This window comes from Neofelis nebulosa, chromosome 7 (genome assembly GCF_028018385.1).
Source record: "Neofelis nebulosa isolate mNeoNeb1 chromosome 7, mNeoNeb1.pri, whole genome shotgun sequence".
Lineage (NCBI taxonomy): Eukaryota > Metazoa > Chordata > Mammalia > Carnivora > Felidae > Neofelis > Neofelis nebulosa.
The window spans coordinates 103,955,010-103,977,045 of NC_080788.1; the positions used below are offsets into that span (position 1 = coordinate 103,955,010).

The 22,036-nt window shown below is 39.1% G+C and overlaps 1 protein-coding gene across 9 annotated transcripts in view; it reads left to right on the top strand.

Moving 5' to 3' along the window:
- The window catches only part of KTN1 (kinectin 1), a 108,557-nt gene extending 97,091 nt beyond the window's left edge, over nucleotides 1–11,466 (top strand). For all 9 annotated transcript variants that reach the window (XM_058739125.1, XM_058739130.1, XM_058739126.1 and 6 more), the window contains 4 exons: nucleotides 1,882–1,965; nucleotides 3,582–3,674; nucleotides 4,751–4,871; nucleotides 10,985–11,466. In XM_058739125.1, coding sequence (XP_058595108.1) covers nucleotides 1,882–1,965; nucleotides 3,582–3,674; nucleotides 4,751–4,864 — 291 coding nt within the window. In that variant the 3' untranslated portion in view covers nucleotides 4,865–4,871; nucleotides 10,985–11,466. The remainder of the gene's footprint in view (nucleotides 1–1,881; nucleotides 1,966–3,581; nucleotides 3,675–4,750; nucleotides 4,872–10,984) is intronic.
- Nucleotides 11,467–22,036: the final 10,570 nt, after the last annotated feature.

Below are 22,036 nucleotides of genomic sequence, written 5' to 3' on the forward strand. Positions count from 1 at the left end.
ACATGACTAGATTTAAAGTACTTGGATAAACTCTAGGAAGATTATAAGATTGTAAGTTCCTCTTAGCCCAAATTAATCCTGCACACTTTGGAACTTTCTTATACTGCTGTGTATATCAAAGAAAACTTCTTAACTCACTCATTTGGCTGGTCTTCTGTGTTATGGCAGTGATTTATGGGAATGAGTTTTCAAAGTAGGCCTCTTTGAAATGTACACATTTGAGCCTTCCCCTGCCCTCCCCTTTAGTTTTGAAATAAAATTTTGGTTTTTACTTATCTTCATTTTACTTTAATTAAGTCATTTCCACCGCAGTGTGACTGGTTTTATACATATGCTTACTATTATATTGCACAGATTGGGACTGAGATTATGTCACAGCTACAAGCCATAAGCCCTACCCTACAATGTGTTGTTAAAAAATGTTTAACTACTATTGTTAGAGATCTTACTTTTTAAAAATTTTATTTTTAAGTTTATTTTTGAGAGAGAGAGAGAGAGAGAGAGAGAGAGCGCGAGCGAGCAGGGGAGGGGCAGAGAAAGAGGAAGACAGAGGATCTGAAGCAGGCCTTGCCCTGACAGCAGAGAGCCCAATGTGGGACTTGAACTCACGAAATGTGAGACCATGACGGGAACTGAAGTTGGAAGCTCAACCAACTGAGCCACCCAGGCACCCCAAGATTTTACTTTTAACTTTGGTCCTAGGTAGCTGACTCCAACGGTAGTATCGAGCCCATAGGATTATAGTTTAGTCTTCATTTGGCCTGATGTTCTCTTTGTAGTTTTTACCTACTTCCATTAAGAGACCATTTTAAATGGTATTTGTTTCTTATTTTTGCCTTGAATCTTCATTTGAGTCTTCTGTTTGTTTGCTCAGGATAACTGTTGCCACATTTTAAGATAAAATAATTTTGTTTTCCTGTACATACTTTGTGTGTTTGGAATAATCTCTCTGATGTACTAAATTAGAGTTAGGTAAAGGAGCAAAAACTGAAGCATTTGGGTATTTAAATAGAGTTCCCAAAATCAAATTTCCACATGAAAAGTCCCTCACTAATTTTCTCTCCAGTCTGAAGGTTAGGATCTTCTATTTCCCCTTTATGGGTCTTGAGGAACTGTTTGGAAATTTAGGCCAATGGGTGCGAGGCAAGGTCAGTTAACCTGATGACTTTAATAAGAAAGTTATTTTTTTGTCAGTATAATCCCTTTCCCTTATTCATATTTAATTGGAACATTTATCATGAGAAAAGGCATTATATACTGACACTAGAGTTTATGGAACTTTACAACTATTTTGACAAAGTGGTTGTTGAGACATATCTTAAGATATCTCTTGTTGTATATTAGGCCATTGTGGTCTTGCACTGATCTCTTCAGTGATGTTTTAAAGGATTATCAACTTCTAAATTTTTAAGTTTTCATTTTACTGTATTTGTAATCTTCTGTTCAATGTCTTTTAAAATATTACACAGTTGACTCTTAACTGGAGAGGTCAAGAAAGCCTTAAAAAACTAATTAGTAAAATTTCTGACTACTTGCCTTTTAATTCGGAATAATTTAAATATGAACGAAGTACTTAATGAATAGTGATTAAGTAACACTTTTTAAAGGCCCTTTACTGGAATGTGATGGTTTTGTTTTTACATTTGCAGTTTTCTATTCTAAACTCTAGTTTGTTTCTATAGCTTTTCTTATATTTAGCTTTACAGATGGGAACCTCCACCGCTTAGCTTTTCTATACATCTGGTGCAGCATATTGGCTAATCCACTGTGCATAATAACTGTTAGCGATCCCATTCTTTCTCATTCATTCTTCTAGAGGTCTCAGCACAATCAAAGAAGAATGCAGATTAAGTTAACTGTGGTGTTCCTTTATTTTTACAGTTAAAGACACAGTTAAATGAAACACTCACAAAGCTTAGAACTGAACAAAGTGAAAGACAGAAGGTAGCTGGCGACTTGCATAAGGTAAGATGTGGCTTGTCCTGAAGATGCCATATCATCATACTGTGTTGTGCTTTGAATCTTAAGCAAACACACTGCTAATTGTAGATTTTTTTTTTTTTTTTTTTTTGCACATTAATGTGTTTATAAATTGAAGCTGTTTTACAGTCACATTTTTGGAACAAAAATTTTGGCTTGTTCTTCCATTATTCTTAATTTGCTTCATTATTTCAACACATTTATATAAGTACTTGCTTTATGAAGTACAGATTAAGTTTTAAATTTGAGTGAAGGTACTCTTAAAAATTTGGTTACATCCATTTATTGTTTTGTTGAGATTTGCTTATGTAGTTGCTTACAAAGCATGTTTCTTTAGATTTTTATAGATCTAAAAGATGTTTCAGAAATTTGTGCCTTTTGTTTCTTTGTAGAAGTACACTTTCTTTGTCTCATATAAATGGGCAGTTTTTAAGATTACATTTCTTTTTACATTAGGTTAATAAGTTATTTGTAATTGTTAGATATTTTTAGTAATGCAGCTTACATATGCTTATATCAGCTGCTTTAGAGTCTGTGTTTGTGGGAGTCATTAGCAAAACAAATATGTCACTTTTTTAAAAGTTGAGAGAAATATTTTTATTTGTTCTGTATGATATAGCTTATAATTGTTATCTAGAAGCCTAGGAATCTATAGAGTACATTTAGCATGATGGAAAACACAATCTAGGAATTCAGAATAGCTTTAAGTTACTTTGGTGTTAGTGTTATCAGAACATAAAATGTGAACTCAGGATGTTTTGTATCAGCTCAAACTTAGATACGTGATACATTGTCAAGGATGAGCAATCTGATTTACTTTGATATGTGCTTTTAATTTTTGACCTTGATCAAAATATACAACGTGCGCTTTTAGCCTAGCAGTTTGGTTTCTCAGATACTAAGGATATTAAACAGGTGCTCGAAGATAAGGATGTGCCGTGTTACTTACAACAGAAATACTGTGCAACATTTGATTGGAAATGCACATAAATATTTATTGATATAAAAAGTTAACAAAAATACTTTGTGAAACAAACAAGTATAAAACAGCATGTATGTTAAAATCCCATTTATATGAAAGTTTCTGCCCATATTTTCTACTGTCGCAAGATGTATACAAGAGGGATCTGGACAAGAGAGTCTGGGCAAACCCACTGACTTTTTTAGGATTTGTGGGGCATATATGGTTTCTCTCACATATTCATTTTTGCTGGTGTGCTTAACACAATGCTTTAAAAATGTAAAAACCACTCTTAGTTTGCGAGCTATACAAAGACAGGCTGTGTCCAGAATTGGCCGATGCCTTATCTAGACTAATAACCTAAATATCAACTGTGGTTATTTCTTTTTTAAATTTCTTTATACATTTTCTGTATTGTTTGAACTTTTCAGACAATAAGCAGTGAGCATGTGTTTTTATAATCTGGTCAGGGAGGAAGCTGTTTTCATTTTGGAGAGAAAAACAATAGATTGGCTGTACCTGTATTTTGACATGAGCTTTATTTAATCTTGTACAGAATATGTAAGAAAATCGCTCATTTTTTTTCTCATATGTTTATCAGTTGTAGTATTTCGAGGCTACCATATTGTTTTCCTTACAGGCTCAACAGTCACTTGATCTTATCCAGTCAAAAATAGTAAAAGCTGCTGGAGACACTACTGTTATTGAGAATAGTGATGTTTCCCCAGACACGGTATGCGTTTTCTTTAACCGCACATTTCTAGGCTAATTACCTTGTAAATCACGTGAAGAATAAAAAGTGTGCAAGAACCATCTCTGACTTAAAAAATGTCTTTGTAACGTATGTCCATCAGTTACATTGAATTCTTACCGAAAGCCATCTTTTCTATGATATATTTTATCTCTGAAGTGCAGTGTTTTTATTAAGTATGTTTTCACTTTAGCTTAATAAGGTGTTATATTCATTTTAATGTTTGTGTTGCAAGTATTATGGTATACTGCTTAAGAGTGTGGACTTTGGTAGACTGCCGCCTGGGCTTGAATCCTGACCCTGCTGCTTAGTAGCTTTGGACAACTTTCCTTAGCCTCTCTGTGCTTTAGTTGCCCCATCTGTGAAAGGCAGTGATAATAGTACCAATCCTGTAGGATTGTTGAAGGGAATAAATGAGTTCCTATATAAAACACTTAGAATAGTCTGTAACATTTACAGTAGTGCCTAGCTCAGTATATGTAAACTTACTTTTACTGTTATGAATGTGCTTTCCTTTGGTGTCTGGCGAATTTTTTTCTGAAAAGAGAAATGGATTTATAACTGATATTCAGGGTCTAGATTGTTGCCTTTGTTGGCCTAGTAACATTTGTAACCTAGCTTTCTTTGGTGCAACCTTATTTGCACCCCTAGGTAGCAAGCAATATTTCTTTTTTAATGTTTGTTTATTTTTAAGAGAGAGAGAGAGAGAGACAGAGCGTGAGTGGGGGAGGGACAGAACATAAAAGAGAGAGAGAGGAAGACACAGATTCTGAAGCAGACTCCAGGCTCTGAGCTGTCAGCACAGAGCCCAACGTAGGGCTCAATCTCATAAACCGTGAGATCATGACCTGAGCCCGTTGGATACTTAACTGACTGAGCCACCCAAGTCCCTTGCACACACTATATTTCTTTATGTGGTTTTTGTTATTATTTATTCTCATGTGATTTTCAGTATTTTTCATGTTTGTATTTAAAACAACAATAAAATATTTTCTATTTTGGTTGCAAATGCCTTTTCCTTATTCTGGAGTTTCTCATCACTTTCCCCTTCTCTTTAGGAGTCTTCTGAGAAGGAGACGATGTCTGTAAGTCTAAATCAGACTGTAACACAGTTACAGCAGCTGCTTGAGGCAGTAAACCAACAGCTCACGAAGGAGAAAGAACACTACTAGGCATTAGGTAAGGATAACTGAAGTGTCATTGTCTGTGGGTTATTGACACTGTGTATGTGAATGTGTCTGTAGCGTATGCTTGCCGTGAGTACAGAAGCTCTTGTTGTCCTAATGGAAATATTCCCCCTTTCTCACTCTCCGTACCTCCAGATGATAGCTTTAGGTTTCTTGGAGCTTTATTTCCATCTCTTACATATTTTGGTCTTGTGGCTTGGAGGGGGAAAATCCTTTTATTTTTGCCACCTTTGATCTTCTTATAAAACAGACTCTCTTGTAACTTGTTCACCTAGGTTTTGTTCATTGCATAATGTGTGCACCTGTTTCTTTAGTTTATCCTCATCTTCGTTCTGGTACAGGATCTATGTGATTTTTTTTAATGACTTGGTAAAATAAAGTGACTAATGTTTTTACTGAGGTAAGATGCTGAATTGAAAATCAGATTATCACAATTTCTTTAAACTGGAAACTGAGTTTTACTTATGTGTGCTTATAGGGTAAAGAAATTCCCCCTTTTTTAATGTTTATTCATTTTTTGAGAGTGAGTGAGTGAGTGGAGGAGGGGCAGAGAGAGGGAGACACAGAATCCAAAGCAGGCTCCAGGCTCTGAGCCATCCTCATAGAGCCCGATGCAGGGCTCAAACTCACAAACTGTGAGATCATGACCTGGGCTGAAGTTGGAATTTTAACTGACTGAGCCACCCAGGCGCCCCAAGAAATCCCAGGTTTTTTTTGTTTTTTTTTGTTTTTTTTTTAACGTTTATTTATTTTTGAGACAGAGAGAGACAGAGCATGAACGGGGGAGGGTCAGAGAGAGGGAGACGCAGAATCTGAAACAGGCTCTAGGCTCTGAGCAGTCAGCACAGAGCCCGACGCGGGGCTCGAACCCACGGACAGTGAGATCGTGACCTGAGCCGAAGTCGGACGCTTAGCCGACTGAGCCACCCAGGCGCCCCAAGAAATCCCAGTTTTTAACTCCTGAAGTGAGAGTCTGAATTGAAGATAAATAAACCTATCATTAACCTAACCATGTTATGAAATTTTATTGCCCTCAGGATAGGTTAGGTGTCCTGGAAAAGTTGAGCGGGTCACCATTTTGATTACAGGGGCAGCAGTCTATCTCACTTTCATAGAACGATTGTCTTCTGACCTGTCTTGGCATAAAATCTCCTTTAAAATGCTATTTCAGGTCAGTTACCTCTAAAAGACTTTGTAGATAAACCCAGCTCATTCTTTTAAACTGCCAGCAAAAATAATTACTCCTTAATCTTTTATCCTTGGTAAGCTGATCTCTCCATAGCATATAAACTTCTGCCACATTACCTCCCTTCTCCAAATTGGAAAATAACTTGCTTCCTGTTTCATTGGGAAACTCTTTCTCTCATGTTTTCAGCCTTACTCTCTTTACTGCACATGTTCCTTCTGTAGTCTTAAAAACCTGTTCTGATGTCTTGTTTTAACCTCATACTTCCTTCAGGATACCACCTTAATTTTGTTTGTTTAACAGATATTCTTAAACTATTCTCACAGTATGCACTTCTCTACTTGCTGTTAACAGCTTCCTCTAGTCTAGAATACCATTCCAGTGAAAACTTTTTTGCTGGGGTTATTAGTGATTTCCTAATTGCTAGATCTGATACAGGACTTTCTTTTAATACTGAAAGTATAAGAAAGTATAATAGTTTTCAGTATAAAAACTGAAAATAGTTATGAAATATGCTAAATATGCTGGAGTCAGGCCATAGGCCTTTGTGTGATAGGGAAAGGGCTTCATTTTTGAGAGCCTAAAAAATTCCAAGAATACTTACTATCCTTGTCTTTCAACCTTGTCAGTCGCATCTCTCCGTCATCTCAGAGGTGTTCTTTAATATTTCTTTTTCTTCCCAAACACATGGTTTGCTCATATTAAGTCTTATGAACCTGTTTCTACATTGGTCTTCATCATATTAAGTTTGAGACTAAATACTGATTGATGGTAGTATAACACTTTTATTTTTCAGATTTGTTTTCTCTGATGTATGAAATTATAGTAACTTTTAAAATATATATATCCTGGCAGTACAACTAAAACTGAGCTATTGTTTGGCAGGTAGCTCCCCTGAGTGCTAACTCTTATCAGCTAATGAACAGAAGTCCAGGTTTGACAAGTGAAAGGGTGGTTGAGCATCAGCAGTGCATTGTGAAAGACAGGATGGATTGTATGAAGATCACCGTCCACCAGGCACTTGAGAACTCTGTCGTCTATAGGTTCTACCCGGCATTGACAGTGATAACACTTCCCTACACATCCGTTGGTTCCCACAGCTCTTCTTTGTGCCCTTTAAATGTTTATGTTACCAGGGGTGCCTGGGTCGCTCAGTCGGTTGAGCATCCGACTTCAGGTTATGATCTCACGGTTCGTGAGTTCGAGCCCCTCCCTGTCGGGCTCTGTGCTGACAACTCAGAGCCTGGAGCCTGCTTCAGATTCTGTCTCCCTCTTTCTCTGATCCTCCCCCGCCCACATTCTGTCTCTCTCTCCCTCAAAATAAATGAACATTAAAAAAAATTTTTTAAATGCTTATGTTACCCTCAGTGTTTTAACTTTAGCCATCATTTTTGCTCAGTGTTTTCTCCCTCTCGTTGAACTCTCTTAAAACTAGTACTTATGATGAGAAAAAAATCCAAACTACTACCTGATGATTAAATTGGAAGTTTAATTTGCTTAATCATCAAAATGTAGATAATAGATTAATATCTGATGTCAGGAAAATTACTTCTTTTTAGTATGCACCACAAGTACATATGAATTGTTCAAAATAATGCTGTACAGTTTTGATAAGGGAAAGACAATGTTTGAAAGACAAAAATGAGAGAGGTGATGACATGTAGTAATTTAGTTTTCTAAATCCTAATATATGTTACTTAGCATGTAGGGGTAGGTATATTGATCTTACAGACTTAATTTGTAAACCCTTAAGCCTTCTCTTCTCTTTTGGAAGTCTTCCTATCCATCTCCTATCCCTCCTCCCTCTCTCCCTCCCCAAAAGAGATTATCATTCCTTCCCTTTTTCATGAGTTGAGGTCATTTTTTTTAGGTTTGAATTGGCAACACTAGTACTTTATAGTATACCTTTTTTTTTGTTACCTATCTTTCAGATATCTATTTTTCTTTATGTTTCATGTTTGCCTAGCTTCTCAGTATTCAAAGTGTGTATCTGACCATATCAGAAGATTTTATTACTCCAGAGTCTTAGTCTGGGCTGCTGTAACAAAAATCCCATAGACTGGGTGGCTTAAACAACATTTATATTTGATGGTTCTGGGGGCTGCAGAGTCCAAGATCGGGGCTGCAGCAGATTCTGTGCCTGGTGAGACCTTCCTGGTTTAAAGACGGTCATCTTCCCACAGTGTCCTTGCATGGCAGAAGGGGCAAGAGAGCTGTCTTCGATCTCTTTTAGAAGGACACTAATCCCATTCATGATGGTGGAGTCTTCCAAAGGCCTCACTTCCAAATGCCATTGCATTGGGAGTTAGACTCTCAACATATAAATTTTGGGAGACACAAACATTCAGACCATAACATTCAGGTCCTGTTACCTTGGAACCAGGGTATGGAATCCTGGGGAGGTAGGACGATAATTTTAACAGCAGTCACTTTATGAGTGTGCTCCTAAGCATGAGCAGGCTTCTGACATGTGGTCATTCATTTAATCTTGACAACAACCTAGGACGGTAGATAGGTGGCATTATTATTATCATTATCATTATTATTGATTATTACCATTTTACAATGGACTCAAAGAGGTTCCTGTAATTTGCCCAAGGTCATGCAGCTGGTAAATGGGTGAGCTGGGATTTGAGTCGAGGTGATCTCTGCCCAGCACCTATGCTCTTAATCAGTACTTTTCTTCTCCTTTAATCCACGCATTCTGTGCTCTGACCCCTTTTGTTGCTGCTTTCTTTTCTCTTCATCTGGCTAATCCTTAGTTGCCAGCCTCTTCTTGCTCGTGTAGTCAATTCTGACTTTTTCCTAAAGTTGGTATTTGGTTTGTCAGTAGTGAATTGGAGAGGCTCTCGATGTTATCCAGAAAAAATTGAGGGGAAGTTTTGTGTATGTGTTTTGTATGTATGTTCATTCCCTACTCTTGTGTGACAAATAGATTTTTTTTATGATGTAGTTGTCTCTTGTTTCTGAAAGAAAGATGTTCTTTTATAGCAGTATTGAAGCATAAAGACTAGTGTTCCAGATAAAAGCTGGCATTCATTTCTACGTGTTACACTGGCTATCACAGTGCTCAGGTTTTCATTTTCTGTGATATGTTTGCGTAGCACTTAATAGTATCCTGTACCAGTGGGCTAGGTAGACTTTCTGATCCTCTACTAATCTTGTTTTCAATTAGAGAACATGATAACCAGTGAGAACTTTGCTTTTTAACTTTCTAATTCTTTTCCCCTCAACTTTTTATTTTGAAAAAGTTCACACATAAAGAAAAGCTGAGGGGCGCTTGGGTGACTCAGTCAGTTAAGCGTCTGGCTCTTGATTTCGGCTCAGGTCATGATCTTACACTTCGTGAGTTTGAGCCCCACATTAGGGCTCTGTGCTGACAGCGTGGAGCCTGCTTGGAATTCTCTCTCTCCCTCTCTCTCTGCTTGTCCCCTGCTCACGCTCGCTCTGTCTCCAAATAAATAAACTTAAAAAGAAAAGCTGAAAGAATGGTGCAACACTCATACATCCTTTACCTGCTTGATCTCTTTATGTGTATACATGTATTTTGTTGATGTCAAACCATTTGAAAGTAACTTACAGATACCATGACGTTTTATCCCAAAGCACTTCAATATGTATCTCTGAAGAACATAGTCATTCTCTTATAAATCCACAGTAGTATCCTTATCACATCCAAAAAAACAAAAACAAAAAAAAACCAAGAAACAAAAAAATCCCTCAAAAAAGCAGTAGTTCTATAAAATCATCCAGTATTAAAACCATATATTCAAATTTTTTCAATTTTACCACAGATACCTTTTTAGCTGTTTTTCCCAAACCAGTCACAATTGTATATGTTGTGTTTGGATAAGTCTTTTTAGTTTCTATAATGGCTTTTAAAGTTTCACTTCTTATACTCATTTTATCTGACTTGGAAAGCTTCACATGACCTCAGAAAATCTCAGCCTGAAACTTTGTTCATTCATGGGGGAGAGTTGTAAATTCCAGTGCGCCTCACCTTATTAGCTTTATATTTTATTGAGTAAAACTAATAAAAATGGATTCCAGGTGTTGTTCTTTTAAAAGTTTCCTTTTCTTTCTTTCTTTCTTTCTTTCTTTCTTTCTTTCTTTCTTTCTTTCTTTCTTTCTTTCTTTCTTTCTTTCTTTCTTTCTTTCTTTCTTTCTTCCTTCCTTCCTTCCTTCCTTCCTTCCTTCCTTCCTTCCTTCCTTCCTTCCTTCCTTCCTTCCTTCTTTCCTCCCTCCCTCCCTCCCTCCCTCCCTCCCTCCTTCCCTTCCCTTCCCTTCCCTTCCCTTCCCTTCCCTTCCCTTCCCTTCCCTTCCCTTCCCTTCCCTTCCCTTCCCTTCCCTTCCCTTCCCTTCCCTTCCCTTCCCTTCCCTTTCCTTTCCTTTCTTTCTTTCTATATACTTTATTGTCAAATTGGCTTCCATACACTACCCAATGCTCATCCCAACAGGTGCCCTCCTCAATGCCCATCACCCACTCCCCCCACCCCCCACCCCATCAACCTTCAGTTTGTTCTCTGTATTTAAGAATCTCTTATGGTTTGCCTCCCTCCCTCTCTCCCTGTTTGTAACTTTGTTTTTGCCCTTCCCCCATGGTCTTCTGTTAAGTTTCTCAAGATCCACATATGAGTGAAAGCATACCGTATCTGTTCCTAATAGTACTTTCAAATCCCTACATTATTCTCAGTTGGGTCTGAGGTTTTCACTCATATATTTTTAAATCCACCTCATAAGCTTCTGAATCCTGAGATTTTTTTCTTGTTTTCGATTACCATTAGTATAGTTGCTTTGATCCTGGTCAAAAGAGCAGGCTAGATCAAATAGAGTATATATTTTTGATGTTTGACAAATGTCTTCTGATTGCCTTTTGTTTCTTGTCTTAAAATGAATTTCTTCTTTCTGATCTTTTACAGAGTGAAGCAACTGGGAAGCTGTTCATTCAAGGATAACAGAAGGCATTGTATTATATTTTGCCAAATTAAAGCCTTATTTATGTTTTCACCCTTTCTACTTTGTCAGAAACACTGAACAGAGTTTTGTCTTTTCTAATCCTTGTTAGACTACTGATTTAAAGAGAGAAAAAAAAAAGCCAACTCTGTAGACACCTTCAGAGTTTAGTTTTATAATAAAAACTGTTTGAATAATTAGACCTTTACATTCCTGAAGATAAAATAAACATGTAATCTTTTATCTTATTTTGCTCAATAAAATTGTTCAGAAGATCAAAAGTGGTAAAGACAATATAAAATTTAACATTTTAATACTGATGTTGTACACTGTTTTACTTAACATTTTGGGGAGTAACTGCCTCTGACTTCAAGAAAACACTTTTTTGTTGCTAATGTAATCCGTTTTTTGTAATGGCGTCAGCAAATAAAGGGATGCTTATTATTCAGACTTGCTCCAATTTTCATTGCGCTGTAACAGATCTCATTAGTCCTACAGATCGACATGATTTAGAATACAGTTATTAACTGCAGCTTTTGGACAGGAAAGATAGGTGTTACTGTTCATACACCTTCTCTGAGGGGAGTTCTGGGTCTTCTCTGTGTCTCTGTGGTTGTGTGCAGTGTAAACTGTGTCCGGCAGTGCTGTGCATGGGAAGGAGGAGGCACGAGAATATAGCTCTCAAACTCACCACTGCAGCTTCAGGTGGGAGAGCTCTCCTTTTACACTTCCTGTTACTTTCTTAACTAAGTTTTAGTTTCCATCTTGTCAGGCACATGTTACATAGTTTGCGTGTATTATTTTTTGTTGAAGAGAGTTTTAATTCATTAAATAATTTTATGAAAGCACTGGACCCTACAGATGCTAAATAACCACTGAAAGATCTCTTGTGCCATTGAGGGTTTTTTTGTTCTGGTTTTTTGATTTTGGGTTTTTTTGTTTTTTTGTTTTTTTCTTTTTGTTTTTATTGATTGATTGATTGATTGATTTTGCCATCAAGTATTAAAGTGCCTGTTAGGCCATACTATGGCCTCCTTGCTTTTTCAGTAATGCTTCTACCTAAAACTCTCTTCTCTTGGATATGTCTTGGCTTCTTCATCTTGAAATCTGTTTGAATGTCACCTTTTTCATCAGGTCTTTCTTGACCATCCAGTATCCCCCTTGCCTCCCTATCCATCTACCTACTTTTGTCTATGATGTTTATAAACTCCAATATATACTTGGTCACACCTCTTCCTTCCACCAGAAAGTAGCTCCATGAGGACAGGAATCTTCTCTTCTGTTCTTTGCTTTTCCCCCAGTCCTGGGAAAGTGCCTGGCACTTATTTGTGCTCAGGTAATGAAATGAATGAATGGATGAAATTCGTTTTTATAGTTTGAGGATTATCTAAAGGGGTGCCTTCTAACCTTTTCACATCACACCATGCACACCAAATAGTATTTCTAAATTATGTAGAAATAAACTGGAGAGGTTGCTCATAGCCAGTGATGACTGGCCTGAGGACTTGGACTACCCCACACCTTACCTAGCTGCTTTCAGCAAACGTCTGGAAAATTGATCTGAAGGCCAGATACCATGTCATCATCATCACCATCATCTCTCTCTCTCTCTCAATCTTTTTCCTCTGCCGTTGTCTATAAGGATAGCTATGTCCCTGCCATCTGAAAAAAGCAAACAAATCCCGCCTTTCTTACAACCTCTTGCACCTCTCCTTTCAGAGCTTAGTTCCTCCAAAGAAATTTGTAATTGTACTATTTTTCAACCTCCTCGTATATTTGAATGTTTGAAAAAATAATTGCAAGAGACTAAGGATTCAGTCCAATCTCATTAATTTGTGTCCCCTCCCTCAGGATCCTAAGCAAATATGCATTCATCTTTTTGCATCTGAAATGGCAGGAAGTTCACAACATTGCCTGTTTATGATTTGGGACAGTTTTGTAATTGTCTCTTCTGTCCTCCACTGTCCACCTTTCCCCAGTGTGTTATAAGCAGATTGCCCAGAGAGGAAAGGAGCATCGAAAAAAGAGTCCTATGTTCTCCATCTCTAGTGACTCCCTTTGCCACTGTTGCAGCCAACTGAGGCCGGAAGCCCTAAGAAATTTCCTCAGGTTGAAGAGAGCCTACAGGAAGGGGAGAATGACCACTGCACAATGTGAACAAAATCATGCATGGTAAAAGATCCATTTAAAGAGCAAGATCAACTCATGGATTTTAGTGTAACGGTACAAAAAACTCACTCATTGGGTTTCAGACTCCACTTTGCAATTAATCTTTAAGAAATTACAACATGTAGAGTTGTGCTATTGTGTCAGAGAATATCCACGCTGTCTGAATGACTGCTCCTCTGTTTTCCAGTGAGGCCAGATTTCCTTTGTATGCTCCAACCCAAACAGCATACCACAGCAGACTGCATGCAGAAGCAGGTGTCTTTTATTAAGCCAGATAGTAAGGAAATTTGCAAACATGTAATGCCAGTTTTCTCACCATTGTTTTGGTTGGTTGGTTTTGGAAAATGAAGTTACATTTCACAAAAGCATGCTCATTATGTTGTTTTAAAATAGGAAATAAACATCTACATTTTTCTTGGTTTCAATTTCTAATATGTTGAATATTCTAGAAATACCAAAACCAAAAGCTTTTGAAAGTGTAAAGGAATTCTGAGACCAAACATCTTAGAGCTACTGGTCTTTAGCATGTTGTTTTGTCCAGCACTTTTTAATTGTACTGAGCAATTCTGTCAGCACTTTCTGGTTGTAGTTTGTTTTATACTTAATCCATTTATTAATTTAAAATGATAAAAACGTTTTCAGTCTTTTTTTGGCTTATTTTCTGCTGTGCCAACTTCTTGTTTTTAAAATTTATTTTCAATTTTCTTGTCATTTTATTTTTTATTTTTTTATTTTTTTTTAAATGTTTATTTATTTTTGAGACAGAGAGAGACAGAGCATGAACGGGGGAGGAGCAGAGAGAGAGAGAGAGAGGGAGACACAGAATCCGAAGCAGGCTCCTGGCTCTGAACTGTCAGCACAGAGCCCAACGCAGGGCTCAAACTCATGGACCATGAGATCGTGACCTGGGCCGAAGTCGGACGCTTAACCGACTGAGCCACCCAGGCGCCCCTCTTCTTGTCATTTTAGATTGTAAGTTTTCTGTTACTACTTTATACCCCACAGATTTTGATATGTAGGGATTTTTTTGTCTTTCAGTTCTTAATTTTATTTATTTTTTTACATTTTATTTATTTTTGAGAGAGAGAGAGACAGAGCACAAGTGGGGGAGGGGCAGACAGAGAGAGGAGAGGGAGAGGGAGACACAGAATCTGAAGCAAACTTCAGGCTCTGAGCTGTCAGCACAGAGCCCAACACGGGGCTCCAACTCACAAACTGTGAGATCATGACCTGAGCCGAAGTCGGACGCTTAACCGACTGAGCCACACAGGGGCCCCCAGTTCTTAATTTTTAAAAAATCATAAATATTTCAGACATATGGAAAATCATGGAAAAAACCTATGGAGAAAACAATGGAGAAAAACCTGTGTATCCCCTCAGTATAAATTATTAACATTCTCTTCTATTTGCATTAAAAAAAAAAATAAGGTACAGTTTAAATATCTTGTATACCCCTCCCTGGTCCCATTTCCCTCCCTCTCCAGAGGTAGCCAAAGGTGATGTTTATCATTTAATTTCACATTGTTATACAATTAACACCCATGTATCCAGAAACAATATGTTTTGCACATTTTAAAATTTTATATAAATTCTATTTGCTTTACTTGTTCAATATTAGCTTTAAAATTTATACATGGAGCTTTTCTTCATTTTTAACTATAGATATCCCACAATTTATTTGTGTATTCCTCTAAGGGACATCTAAAATATCACTAAATTATGAAAATTTTATCTAACTTCGATTTTCTTTATGCCAAGAGATTTTTTTTTAGTGTTTTTCACATCCTAGATTTTTATTTTTATTTATTTATTTATTTATTTATTTATTTATTTATTTATTTATTTATTTATTTTTAACGTTTATTTATTTTTGAGACAGAGAGAGACAGAGCATGAACGGGGCAGGGGCAGAGAGAGAGGGAGACACAGAATCGGAAGCAGGCTCCAGGCTCTGAGCCGTCAGCCCAGAGCCCGATGCGGGGCTCAAACTCACGGACCGTGAGATCGTGACCTGAGCTGAAGTCGGACGCTCAACTGACTGAGCCACCCAGGCGCCCCACATCCTAGATTTTTAAAGTATTGTTTCTTAGTATTATATTTGAGTCTGTGAACATAACCTGTATGACACCAATTTCCTGAATTTGTGAAGACTTTAGAAGAAAGAAAAACTGTAAGCCAAAAAATAAAATTATTTACTTTTGGTTTAGAGTAAAAGAGGTTATCAGCAAGAATGTTAAGCTTTGGCAGGAAATGATTTCATTATGTGAAGTCATTTGAAATCTCAAATTACCAGGCTCATTCTTATCCTCTTCAGTTAGAAAATAAGAATTGGGTAGTAGTTATTTTCTGGTGATCCCAGGAACACAGGAAACAGTCAAAGAGGTGGGGGAAGATCTTATTTACATTTACATTTATGCATTCTCTTGCTATGAAGAATCCAGAAGTTACGACTTTTTTAGTTCAGAGCAGGTTCTTCCTGAACTATTCCAGAGTTCTTGGGATTTCATTCAATGCCAAAATACAAAGTTTCTGTTTTTCTACTCAATGTAGTATTCATTTCAAAATCAATAAAATACGGTATTCTAATCCATAGACCATAGTTGTGGGAAATGGAAATTCACTTACGTTGATGAATTGTGTTGACTTGTGCAGGCTTTTCGTCCCTGGGCATCTAGTTTTTCTTGTTCGCTGTGCAAGTAGTAAAAAGATGTGGCTATAGTAAATTCTAACCCAAATACAATAATGCGTTTTCTTCAGTTGCTTTGTTGCCAATGGCCAATATTTGTAAATATTCCAAGCAACTGAAAAGAATGGATATTTTCTTTTTTTAAGTTATTTTTATTATTATTATTTGTATTTTTAGAGAGAGAGTGCAGGGGAGAGGGGCAGAGGCAGAGAGAGAATCCCAAGTAGGCTCCACGCTCAGTGCAGAGCCCGACACGGGCCTCCCTCCCATAACCCTGGTATCATGTGAGCCAAAATCAATAGTAGGATGCTCAACTGACAGAGCCACCCAGGCGCCCCAACAATGGATAATTTCTATTTGTTACATTCAAATTTGTTAAGGGATACATTCCTACCATGTTTCTGGTTTATTAGGTCTTAGATGGGGTCAAGAATTTGCAATTTAGAGAGTTCCACGTGATGCTAATGTGGGTTTGGGAACAACACTTTGAAAATCATGCAGTATGGTTTTCAATTTCCTTCTTTTGCAGTTTCTTGGCAGATTCTTGTGAAATGACAGTTCTCATTTTCAAACATTGCTAAGGATTTGCTATTTATTTTTATATCATTTCTATAATTTCTACAAATTTGGGGAGGGGGAAAGAGATTGTAGCATGTCGATCTACTATTTGGAAAACGCTTCTCCCAAAGCCTAAAAAAGGTAAAGTGCTAATTGGTGGTTTTCTTGGTGTTCTTGGTGTTACTTGATATTTCCTGGTTATGCCACACAGGTATTTTTTTTTAAAAAACAAGTTTACCTTAAGCCTTTTTCCTTGTTGGTGAATTTCTTTATCCCCCTATTCCAAGCCTGAATATGCATGAATGTTATTCTCCCTCTGACTAATGTTAGAATTTTTATCTCCTTAGGAACAATCAGGTGGAATAATTTTTTTTTCCTCTTGATACCAAGGACATGATTTATGCAACCAACAATGTGAGGACAGTATAGAAACTCAGATATATAAGACTCTTAAAGAATCTTTGTCTTGATACCCTCTTGGGGACAGTCTGTACAGACTTGGTTTTCTGTCAGGTGAACATGTCCAATCAGATGGAACAGGTTTTTCTAACAAACTTTTTGACTGTAACTTGATGCCTATTTTGAATAAACTAATTTCATTTCCTACCATACTTGCATAGAAGGTACAAAACTTTCTCATATGTGCTCAACTGGTTTTAATGCTATGAGTGGCCCTAACAGACAGCTGGCCCTGAGCTCTCTTACAGCGGCATTAGGAAATGACTGCAATCACTCCTGGCCACGATTTTCTGTCATCTGCACCCTGTAGATGTCCCTGCTTATCCAGCGACTGTAGACCAGCTCTGGCCCAGGGCCACCCAGTGGACTTCTGTGCCCTCACTGGGCCACAACACCACCTTCTGTGAGGCTTGAACTCCAACCCTTCCCTCCAAGCTGTCCTTCAATATGAACTCTCCCTCAGCCCCCAGGTGATGTTTAGAGTTACTTTTACTCTGTTACAGGTCATCCTCTGGCATAATGAATAATTCTTTATATTAAACTTGACCTGTTCAAATTTTGTGGGGTTTTGTCTCCTGATTTGACCTTAACTGTTACACCTGCCAAACCTCCTCTCCCAGATTCTCATCCTCACACTGCCGTGTGTTTTCTTACCACTGACCCAGTCTCTCTCCTTGCTTTGTTCTCACCTCAGCCTTTGTACTTCTCCCTTAGAAAAGAGATGCCCTCATCCATTCTTTAAAAACAAAACAAAACAAAAAAACCCTCGCTTGAATCTCACGCTGTCTAGAAATACTGCCTCTCTTCTTTGCTGCCAACCATACACCTCCAAGTCCCTCATCCCCATTTGTTGAAAGTTGGCATCCACTTTATGGCCTTCTTTCCAGTACAAGCTCCACAACTATCCTTAGTGATTTGGACTTCTACATGGGTCCCCTTGCTCAGCAGTCTAGGCTTCAGTTTCTCCGCTTTGACTTACAGAGTTTACTATGGCTGCTGTAACAAATCACCGTAAACTTAGTGGCTTAAAACAATACATACTTCCTCACAGTTCAGAGGCTGGAAGCCCAAAATGAGTTTCACGGACTAAATGTGTCAGCAGGGTTCGTCCCTTCTGTAGGCTCTTGAGGAGAATCTGTTCCCTTGCCTTTTCTGGCTTTGGAAGGCCTCCCGCATTCCTTGGCTGGGAGCAGCCCTTGCTTGTGTCATTCTGAACACTTGCTCCTGTCGTCACATCTAATTCGTGCTCTTCTTGCCTTCCTCTGATAGAGACCCTTGTGATTATATTGAAGACCCACCTGGATAATCCAGGATAATCTTCCCATCTCAAAATCCTTGATTATAGCTGAAAGCCCCCATTGCTATGTAACATAGTTAGAGGTTCTGGGGAATTCGGATGTGGCTGTCTTTGGGTAGGGGGGTGTTATTCAAACTACTGCAACTCCAAAGACCTTCATTTCTTTCCTTGAACCTTGTAATTATTCTCCAAAGACCTTCATTTCTTCAACACCTGTAACTACACCTTGAACCTTGTAATTATTCTCCAACACTGTATCGTCTGATACAATCTCACATCATTCTTAACGCCACCGTTCCTGTCATTTGCTCTCATGGAGGCTTTAGCCCCTCAACAACCTTTTCAAAAAAAGTCATAATGCCTGTTCATACTATCCCTTGCTCGATGGTCCATCATATCTACAGCTCTTTTGTGATATATTGAGTTCCATGACCCCCTCATTCCTCACACATCCTGGCAGAGAGCTCCAAATCTGTATATTACAGTGGAAGCTGTGTGTGAAGTGGGGTGAGATACTGAAAATGGAATATGGGGGGAAAGGACGCTGATGCTCTTAATTCCCATATCCACTCTGATGGCATAAAAGGGTTCAAAGTTAGAACAAGTTGAGAGGGAATTTTTCAGAGATTGCTTTTATGGGGCCGTGAGTCCCATCTCCACCAAGGGGGAGAAATAGGTGGTGGGTGGCAGGGAGAATCATTCATCTCCAGTCAAGAGGGAAGGCTTTCAATGGGACCATCTCGAGAACTTGTAATGAATGCATCTTCTGCATTTGGAAAACAGTGGACTGGCAAACAACTCATAGAAAATCCAAAGGCCAAAAGATGGTCACTTGGATAGCAGGTTAGGGGAGAGTTGGCTATGCTGGATGGCCTGCATTACCCAAATTTTTCAGAATGAAAGATATGTGGATACCCACCATGGACCGGACAGGAGGCACAGGAGGGAGAAAGCCAATGGGACTATATTGGATTCTGTCCAGAAGGACCATCTGGAGGAGGAAAAGACCCCAGCAGACAAAAGCCAAAGGTACCAGCAGATGCCTAGTAGTTGAAGAAGTAAGCAGCAAGTCAGAATAGAGATGCTCTTGCCCTCAGGGAAGTGGAGGTGAGAGGTCTCTGTGGCTAAGAATGCAGAATCAGGGTTGATGGAGCCACACCAAAGAGCTCAGATCCCAGAGTCAGTACTTGGAGGACAGCTATGCAGAAGCATACTGTGGGGGAGAGAAATAATCTAACTTTAGCCGCTGGGGCTTATCTGTTGCCACAGCATGTTACAGCCTTTTAGTGTGGTCCCACATACAGCACAGCCATTTACCCCAGAGTCATGGTGAGGAAAGTGAGATGCCACGTGTACAGCGCCTGGCACATGTTGAGCCCTGGGTAATGTTATTCTTCCTCCCTCCATGGTGAACTAGATGAGCCTCATACGGTAAACACTTGCAAGAGACTGGCACATGTACTGAAGTATGTCTATGGCAGGGGCATTGGGCCCTTACTGCCAGGAAGCCAATTTAGATCCTTTGAGCACCATCTCTCAGCCTAATTTATCGGTTTGTCTTTCTAATTTTGGTTCCAGTATTAGGATTATCTACAGATCTCAACAGAAAGTGGCTTCTTGGTATTGGGCCATATCAAGGTTAAGCACATTCCTTTTTGGTTTCACTTCTAGGGTGTTTTTTCTTCGCTTACTTGTTTTCTTTTTTTTTTGGCTAGGAATACAGGCACTTCCCTATAAATATGGGTATACTACAATGTGTTTATGGCAGATGTGTGACTTTTATTCATTCAGTAAGTTTTTATCGTAAGTCTTCTAGAAGTCAGGCAGAAGGTCTGGGGCTGGGACATAGCAGAGAACAAGAGACATGGTGGTGTCTTCACAGAATTCAGGGGGCGCCAGGGAGTTACAAATCATGGAAACTCCAGTGGGAGGGCCATGAGCCAGGTCAGGGCTGGTTCCTAGGAGGCACAACTATCTAAACTTTGGCCTAAAGTGGGAGGCACAAAGAAGGGAATGTTAGGGTGGGGAGTGATGGAGTGGGAGGAGATGGTGGAGCAGGAGGTACAGGAGATAGGAAAGGATAATGTTAGGTATGTTTCCACCTTCATCTAAATAATTCCCATGCTTGAGCAGGTACATGACAGTGATGAAAATTCTGTGCCTAAAGTTTTACTCTTAAAGCATTTCTGAATGAGAACCAGCACGTCAATCATGGCACTCATTTATGGATTGTGAATTAGGAATCAAGACTCAGTTTAAGCATACCTTAGTTTGTTCGGGCTCCTATAACAAAATGCCATGCTTATAAAACAGAAATTTATTTCTCACAGTTCTGGAGGTTGGAAGTCTGAGATCAGGGTGCCAGCGTGGTGGAGTGAGGGCTGGCTTCCAGGTCATAGATTTCTCATTCTGTCCCCACATGGTGGGAGGGGCAAGGGAGCTCTCTTGGGCCTCTTTCATAAAGGCACTAATCCTATTCACGAGTGCTCCTTCCTCATAACCTAGTCACCTCCCAAAGGTCCCACCTCCTAATACCATCCCCCCCGGGGATGAGATTTCGACATATGAATTTTGGAAGGTTACATTCAGACCATAGCAAGCATGATACCTGCTTTGAAACTTTCCTGACCTGTCCCCCCAACAGCCACACCCAACCTCCCTCTTCTTTGCTGCCTCCCACTTTTCAGGGGCTGAAAAGCCAAATACTTTTCCAGGTTCCTTTTCAGGTAAGGGTGGTGATGTAACCCAGATCTGGGCTGGGAACCCTAAGTAGAAGTCTACAGGAGGGGCTTCTGGAAATGCAAAATCTCTCTTGGTTGAAAAAGAAGAAAGGAAAAGAATACGTGAGCTGATCTAGCCCCTTTGCCTTTTCCCTTTTTCCTGCCTTGAACACAGACACAATGGCTGGAGATGGAGCAGCCATCTTGTGGCATGAAGGACAAACCAAAGAAGTTGCAGAAGAATAAACCCCCAAATCTTTGAAACTCTGACACACCCTTGTGATTTCTCACCTCCAGACTTCTGAGCATGTTTAAAAAAAAAGACAAAATCCTAAAAACTGTGTTTAAACCACTACAGTGGTTTGCAGTGCAAACCAATCCTAATGGTTATACATTGCTGGGCAGAATCTGGTGGTCCTTTGATTTTCTGCCTTACATGTTGCACAGTCTTCCATTCCATTATCACTAAGTATTATTTTTGGTTTGTCTGTCTGACTTTCCCAATGCTGAGAGTTCTTTGGGGTTAGGGACTATTACCATTTTGGTGACCCCAAAGCTACTCAGTGTCTGGCGCATAATAGCAGCTTAGTAATATTTTGTTAAATGAGCGAAGGACTGAATGAATAATGTGGTCATGTGGAGGATGGTGTGGGGAAGGAGACATTAGTGGCAGTGAGGTCAGTGAAGAGGTTGCAGCAGTAAGAATCCAGGCAAGAGGCAGTGAGACCATGAGCTAAAGCAGGACCATGCACATGAGAAAAAGGATGGATTCAGGGGTTATTTAGGAAGCACAAGGGACAGGACCTGGTAAGGGCTTGGGGAAGAGAGGGGGGAAGAGGAAGAGCTCTAAGATGGCTGAGAGCCCTTTAATGCATGGCGGGTTTGGGTGTCCTCCCAGTTCTGTGGTCTTCGGTTGCTCAGACATATAGGTACCTTAGTCACCTCCTCTGAAAACTAGGGATAACAGTAACGCACACTTAAGTTTGTTGGAGGAGGCAAATGACTTACTTAGCACCTGTAAACTGCTTATAACAGTGCCCGACACATTGTGTTTGATGCATGTTATCAGTTGTCACCACCATCATCATCGATATTGGGGTAAGAGAGTGGGAAACCGGGCAGGTTGTTG